This window comes from Dryas octopetala, chromosome 7, assembly GCF_963921425.1.
Source record: "Dryas octopetala chromosome 7, drDryOcto1.1, whole genome shotgun sequence".
NCBI lineage: Eukaryota > Viridiplantae > Streptophyta > Magnoliopsida > Rosales > Rosaceae > Dryas > Dryas octopetala.
Window position 1 is genome coordinate 11,186,900 of NC_141372.1, and position 8,090 is coordinate 11,194,989.

Here is an 8,090-nt window from a genome sequence, read left to right on the forward strand (position 1 = left end):
GAAACCTCAGTTCGTCATACCATCCCACTTTGTTTCCACGGACCTTATTATTATTTAGGAGAACACAAATAATAATAACGATAACATTGCCTATTTTTCATCCCAAAAAATAAAAATTAACATTATGAAACACAAAAATACGTTACTATTCTAAGTGGACTAAAGGAGTTTCAAATTAGGCTTATTCATACCATTGCCCCCTGTAAGATACACTTTTTTTCACTTTGCCCCCTGAAACTTAAATCCTCTCAGTTTGCCACCTGAATTTCGCAAAGTTGTTGCAAAAGACCCTATGCCGTTAACTCTGTCAATTTTTCCGTTAAAATAGCTGACATGGCACCTATATGGCATGAGTGAGACCCTTTTTTAGTTATGTAAGATCCATGTAGACAAGCAAAATTATAAAAAATTGACATGGATCTTATTATTTTTAGTTTAAAAATTATTTTTTTTGTCCACATGGATTTTACATAACTAAAAAAGGGTCTCACTCATGCCATATAAGTGTCACGTCAGCTATTTTAACGGAAAAATTGACAGAGTTAACGGCATAGGGTCTTTTGCAATAACTTTGTGAAGTTCAGGTGGCAAACTGAGAGGATTTAAGTTTCAGGGGGCAAAGTAAAAAAAAAGTGTATCTTATAGGGGGCAATGATGTAAATAAGCCTTCAAATTATTAGTGGAAATTCACAGCTTTGGTTGTAGATTACAATAATTATAAAAAATATACCTAATACATACTCACGTGAATAAGAGAACTTTATAAATTTTGTCAACCATTATGGTAGTATGTTAAGTTGAATCATATTAAAAATATTAGCATAAATTGTAAGAATTCTATATGGATACACACTAGTTCACTTAGACAATGACAAAAACTCATCATGACTTAAGGGACAAGAAATTGAGTTCACCTAGATCAATCCGGATTCCTCCTTATACCAACTATACTATGATACTATCAGTATTTTATAAAGATCGAGGGACTTATTAGGAGCTGTAATAGCTCACCTAGATATGAATTAGAACTCTAGTTTAAGGAGCAGTGTTTAAGCATGACTCTTAGTCCATTATGGGTAGGACTTGTCGAGTTAACCCTTATAAATAGAGCTAGTCCCTACTCTCATACATACTCAGGGACGGATCCATGTTATAGCTTGGGGGGTCAGGCGACTTCCTAAATGGTGGAGCAAGAAAGTGGCGAGTCCTGACTGAGCAAGAAGGTGACCCCCCACCTGCTTGATCAAGCTGCAAGTCTACAACTCTTGGAAGTTTTTTTTTTTTTTTTTTTTGCCTAGCCAAAACAACATCGTTTTGGCCAGGCTTGTTTAATATTTTTTTAAGCCTCATGCTCAAAACGGCGTCATTTTGAGTTAGGAATTAGAAAAAAAAAAAAAAACACACCTGCTAAGTAAATCCCCAACCCGTGTGCCCCTCACATACCCAACCCCAAGTCCACAACTTTTTTTCTTGAACCAAATTTCTCAAACCCACACATGCCCTACCCACCCCCCACCACCATTGGCGTCCACCACTAGGGCACATCGCCGCCTGCCACCGATCCCTACTGCCTGCTAGGTCGCCATCTGGCCATCCCCCATCGAATCTGGCCATCCTCCACCGCTGCAACCGGTCACTTGCCCGGTCCTTAAAAAATTATGCCGCTGCTTCGTGGCCCTGGGCTCCACCTATCCATGACCCCCTAAGTTGGGGATCCTAGATTTGTCCCTATACATATTGCATAAAATTGAGCCCCATAAACCGGTTGCTTCATAATTGTAGAGAGAGTAGAAGGCTAGTTCAAGCATTCCATCATGCCTTCCTCAATTCTAAGTAAGTCTAAAGTATGGAGCTAAATATATGGATATTACTTGACACTCGTTGTACTGGATGACTGATTGACCCAGACACCAAGTAATGAATTGCCTATATCTTGGGTCTTGGGTCAATCAACCATCTAGTACAACGTTTTGAGTAACGTTTTGAGGAAGGCATGATGGAATACTTTAGACTTATTTAGCTCCATCCTCCACTTTAGCAACGTTTTGAGTGGTATTTTTATGATTTTATTGACCATACCAACAAAAAAACTCAGACTCATTTCAATTTTATACAAATTAACCATATATATCTATACAAACAAAAAAAAAAAACCAAAAAGGAAAACAAAAAGACTCAATCCAAAAATAAACCCAGACATGATCCATCTCAGAAAAACTCATCCATAAGCTCATAGCAACAAAACAACTCAGACCCATCTCAATTTTATTCAAATTAACCATACATAATAACAAAGGAAAGTTGACCCAAAAAACTCATTTAGAACTCAATAGTAAGTACACAAACCCATTCAAAAAGGACAGAAAATTTGGAATGAAAAAAGCATAAATAGAATGAAAGGTTGAAAGCCTAATCTCATACCTTAAAAAAAGAATCCAAGCAACACCCTCTTTCAGAAAGTGATGACAAAATCCAAAATAAATTCTTGAAGATGGAGAGATATTGACATGAGAGGGATGGAGATTGGCACCGAGAGAAAAGCCTGAAGGCAACTGCGATTTAATTAAAAAAAAAAGAGGGTTTTTGCTGGGGTTTTGATATATGAGGGTTATTTGGGCATTTGTTCAAGTAAATAGGGATATATTTGGAAGCTTGAAAAATTCATTAAAACTAGCTTAAGTGCTTCCCGTGTTTTTCATTGGCAGCACTTCTAGGAGGAAGCACCTCCTATGTACTTCTTCCAAAACCACTTGAAGTGCTTATTTAATTTATTCAAAGCACTTTTTTTTTTTTTGCCAAACACCATTTTTTTAAAAAATAAGTGCTTTTATTATTTTAAAAACGTTTTTGCCCTTTCAAAAGCAGTGTTAAACGAGGTCTATATTTCGTTTGTGTTCTTACTCGTGTATGTTCACGGTATATTCATCTGTTTCTGTTTCGGGATATGCAGTTTACATAAATTTGTTAAAATAAAACAAGAAGGATTAAAGTGAAATTAAATATGGATTGAAAAGGTGTAGTTGTAATTGAAGTAATTAAGTATCTGAGGTAATAGAAAGTTGAAATATGTTTGGATTTTGTTGTTATAAAAAAAAAAAGTTTGGATTTTAAATTCAAATGAAAAGAAAGGGACAGCAAAGAACAACCAGCCAACAGCTTTGGATTGCTTTAAGAAGCAAGACTGATAGGTGTGGGCCCCCACGAGGACCCAAAAAGACAAATGGCCCCCCCTCTCGACCTGGCAGGCGTTACAATGCATCTGCTGTTGCGGCCGGTTCTTTGCCTCAAACATCGATGTTGTCAAAGTTTCCTTTCCTTTCATTTTTAAATCCTAATCTCTACATTGTTGATCATATGACAGCCTGTTCCAAAGAGACCCACTTATAACTCGACACGTGTCCCTCAACGGTGTTGGATTCCACGGTTTTATTCTCGCTCGTTGACAGCTCTGTCACTGTGTAGTCATTTCTTTCTTTTTAAGGAATAAAATCTTTGAGGAGAGGGAAGGGATTTTTCAATTTTTCAATTTAGAGGGGTGCAATGATGTTTTGGTTAATAATAAATATCAGAAGAAACGTGCTTTAGCGGTTTCTGAAAATTTCAAGTGACCTCTCTTCAACAATTAAGGATGTGCGGCCCATTGTTTTGAAAAATACATAGAACGGCTTCTTCTTCTTCCCGACTATTTAATTTGTGAACTCATAAATTTCAAGAAAAAGAAACAAATTAAGATTCTTGACAATGAATGAATCATTGTGACAGCCAATAGGGGCACTACTCTTATCTGTTTATTTAGGTAAGTTTGAGATTTATTTCTTTGAAAGGACACTAACATCAATATGTCATCACACTACCAACTTTCTCCACAAATTCAGGATTAGTGGCCTCATCCTTGCATTGCGTGTGCAAAGACAAAAAGGAAAGATATTTAAAAGCACCCCTTCCATTGGTTCGTTTTCATTTTGCTAAGGCTGCTACTTGATGATTTATTTATGAAAAAAAGTCATTATATAATCTTGTAATGCAATATTTGGACAGAAGAAGGGTTAACCTTGATAACTTAAAAAATAATAAAAATCTTAATGAACAAGCTAGTTGCAAATTTTGTTAGCTATTGAATTTTGTTTTTTATTAACAACTATCGTTAATGAATTTGAATTCAAGACTTCTTCTCACATAAACTTTATTTATGTACGATAGTGAATGATTAAAGATTAAGGTGCTCCATCACCCCCAAAAAAAAAAACCTCTAAGGTGTTCCTATCAAGTTGACAAAGGTTATGATATTTTAGGGATATGCATGCATTCAATGTAATTTTGGAGGAATAAGTTGTGATTTGTGAAATATGGTTTTTGTCCTTTGGGTAATGAATTCTTAATAGTTGAGTGGTGGCAAAAATCCACACACCCAATTTCACAATATTTTTATTAAGAAAAAAGACAAAAAAAAAAAATGAGGAAAAATTAACAGCAGGCGGGCAGTGAACTAGTTGAGTCGTTGAGAGGATGGGGTGAGGAGACACGTTATATACGACATAGTGAGGCGAAGTACAATGGATATATATGATGATGGACATGGGAGAGAAGAGGTTTTAGAAGTGAGTGGGGTGGGGTGGTGGGCCCGGTTCATAAACAAAGTGGTGTACCAGCTGGCGAACCGGTCTGACAGACTGGTTCTTCCCATAGACAACATCAACAACAACAACAACATCAACAACATCAACCATCCCCCTCTACTACTTCTTCAAACCCCCCTCAACCCTCCACTCCATCATTTTAACCCCCTCCTCCCCTTCCTTCTCTCCCCAATCTCTCTCTCTCTCTACACCCTACGGAATATTCGTCATTCAATAAGATTCCGCTATGGCTGAGGAGCACCAGAAGCCTGCAGAAGCAGCGCCTTCTTCATACACCGGAGAAGTCGTGGTGGTAGCTGACGCGCCGCCTGCCGAGAAGTCTGTGACCGACAAAGAGTCGCCGCCTGTTCCCGAGCCAGAGGCCCCGGAGGCAGTTCCCGAGAAGCCTGTTGTTGCGGCGGCAGAGGAGGTGGCCGAGACTGAGAAACCCACTGAAGAAGGTCAGAAGATAATCGCTCAATCGGTCTCTTTCAAGGAGGAGAGCTACGTGGTCGGCGAGCTTCCCGAACCCCAGAAGAAGGCTCTCGACGAGTTCAAACAGCTCATCCAGGAGGCCCTCAACAAGCACGAGTTCACTGCTCCGCCGCCTCCGCCGCCGACCAAGGAGGAGGAGAAGGCTCCTGAAGCAGCAGTTGAGGAGAAAAAGGAGGAAGAAGAAAAGAAAGAGGAGAAGGAAACTACCGAAACTGCTTGTCCTGCTCCTGCTGCTGTTGAAGATCCCAAAACTGCTGAAGAAGAGAAAACTGAGGCTCCTGTTGCTGCTGCCGAAAAACCCATAGCCGAAGAACCCAAAGAAGAAGAGAAGTGTGCGCCGCCGCCACCAGCGGAGGAGCCAACGGAGACCGTGGTCGTGACGGAGGTGGTGGAAAACGTTACGGCCGTAGACGAAGATGGTGCCAAGACTGTGGAGGCCATTCAAGAGACCATAGTGGCTGTATCAGCCCCCGCCCCGGCACCAGAGGAGGCAATCACTTCAGCTGACGTGGCAGTCGAGGCTACTGCTGCGGCGGACCCTAAAGAAGAGGTGGCGGAAGCCCCCGCCGCTCCTCCGCCGCCACCGGAGGAGGTGTTCATCTGGGGAATTCCGCTCCTCGGGGACGAGCGGAGCGACGTGGTTCTGTTGAAATTCCTGAGAGCCAGGGACTTCAAGGTGAAGGATGCTCTTACCATGATCAAGAACACCGTGCGCTGGCGCAAGGAGTTCGGAGTCGACGCTGTTCTTGAAGAGGACCATGGAAGCCACTGGGACAAGGTGGTGTTCACTCACGGAGTCGACAAGGAAGGCCACCCGGTCTGCTACAACGTGTTCGGGGAGTTCCAGAACAAGGAGCTGTACCAGAACACTTTCACTGATGAAGAGAAGAGGAACAAGTTCATCAAGTGGAGGATCCAGTTCTTGGAGAAGAGCATCCGGAAGTTCGATTTCTACCCGACTGGTCTGTCCACCATTGTTCAGGTCAACGACCTCAAGAACTTCCCTGGACTCTTCAAGAGGGAGCACAACCAGGTCACCAACCACGCCCTTCAGTTGCTTCAGGATAACTATCCCGAGTTTGTAGCCAAACAGGTACTTAATATTCCAATTCTCTCTCTAGTTCAATTTTAATTTAATTTAATTTAATTTCTTGTAGTGATTAATTGTTGACTATTGGCTAATTTGATTTCTGGGTTTTGGTTGTTGAAGGTGTTCATCAATGTCCCATGGTGGTATCTTGCTTTCAATAGGATGATCAGCCCCTTCCTGACCCAGAGGACAAAGAGCAAGTTTGTATTTGCTGGTCCATCCAAGTCTGCTGAAACCCTTTTCAAGTAAGTACTCTAATTAATTCATTTTGATATCACTTTTTTTCTTTTTTTCTTTTTTGTCTCATTACTGCTTGGCTGCCGCTTGTTCACTATAAATTCAAAAAGGGTATGTATGTATGTGTGTATAATTCTCTTTAATTCGTTGGTTTGTATTTGAATTTTGACAAACAGATATATAGCTCCTGAGCATGTACCAGTTCAGTATGGTGGGCTAAGCAAGGAGGGTGAGAATGAATTCACCACAGCTGACTGTGTCACAGAGATCACTGTTAAGCCAGCTTCCAAACACACCGTGGAAATCCCAGTTTCTGAGGTAAGCAGGCTTGACAACAAACGCTTCTTTAACCTTTGAATCGGACGAGTTTACTTTTACACACTTTTTAACAATAGGTTTAGATTTGTGAAACATCGTTGGATTTGTTTGTATGACATACAAATTTCTGCTATAAACGAACTTTGTACATAACTACATGTATTCGTTCTGATTGTAATTGGGTTTTGTTGAATTTGCAGAGTGGAGTTCTAGTTTGGGAAGTGAGAGTGGTGGGTTGGGATGTGAGCTATGGAGCAGAATTTGTTCCAAGTGCCGTGGATGGCTACACCATAATCTTGCAGAAGGCAAGGAAGGTTGCCCCGACCGACGAACCAGTGATCTCAAACAGCTACAAGATTGGTGAGGCAGGCAAGGTTGTGCTCACCATTGATAACCAAAGTTCCAAGAAGAAGAAGCTCCTGTACAGGTCCAAGACCAAACCTTGCTCTGAATAAAACGCTTGAATAGTTAATTATTCATGCCTACCTGTCTTGGGTCAACATTTCCAAACAAATTCAAGACATTCAACAATTGCAGTGCCTGCAGAATAAACAGGGTTCTTTGTTTTTAAATACAGGGTTAATTTTTGGGTTCTTTTGGTTAATATTTATTTTTGCTTTGCAATGAAGAAAACAAGTGGTGTCTGTGGGGGTATTTTTATTCATATTTGTTCTTGTTTATGGGGATTATTTTGGCTATTTTGTTTTGGATTGTAAACAATAGTTGAAGTCAAGTCCTGGTTTGGATGGGATGCATGTGATGGGGGAAACAATTTGAGGTATATATATATGTTTTAGGGGAATGGACATGTGTTTGGACTTGGGACACAAAACTCTGTTTCTTTTCTTGATACACTGCCTGTAAAATTTGTGTAAATTTGGTACCTTAAGGTTTTTTTTTGTTCATCTGTTGGTCAGTTGCTGTGTGCCTATTAATCATTTGTTATTTATTAATTTCTTTTTCATGTTTTCAATTTGCTATTCGGAGTTTGTCTTTATGGACTTTTTTATTTTATTTTTTTATTTGGGTCTCTATGGACTCTTAATCATGCAAAAATTGAACTGAAGAAATCTAGGCATTTATTCAAAAACCAATTGGTAATGGAAGTAGTTCAAATTTTTATAAGCCATTAACAAGGCCTTTATATCTTTAATGTGAGATTTTTTTCATAAAAAAATGTGTTAATAAGGTGACTAGTTAAGGACCTTCCGACGCCTAATTTTTTATTAAGAAAATCTCTTGTGAGAATTTGATAGAGATTTGGCATACAAAAGTGTGCGTATCTTTTGGAGGAAATGTATATAAACAATGTGGGAGTATCTTTTGGAGGAAAT

General features: G+C 39.8%; 1 protein-coding gene across 1 annotated transcript; it reads left to right on the top strand.

Annotated features, from left to right (window-relative positions):
• Window positions 1-4,741: 4,741 nt before the first annotated feature.
• Window positions 4,742-7,729, top strand: LOC147279655 (patellin-3-like). Its single transcript, XM_086251211.1, has 4 exons — window positions 4,742-6,204; window positions 6,322-6,446; window positions 6,615-6,756; window positions 6,957-7,729. The coding sequence occupies exons 1-4, from the start codon at window positions 4,864-4,866 to the stop codon at window positions 7,209-7,211; spliced, it is 1,863 nt and encodes a 620-aa protein (XP_086107337.1). The 5' UTR covers window positions 4,742-4,863; the 3' UTR covers window positions 7,212-7,729.
• The last annotated feature ends 361 nt before the right edge of the window (window positions 7,730-8,090 follow it).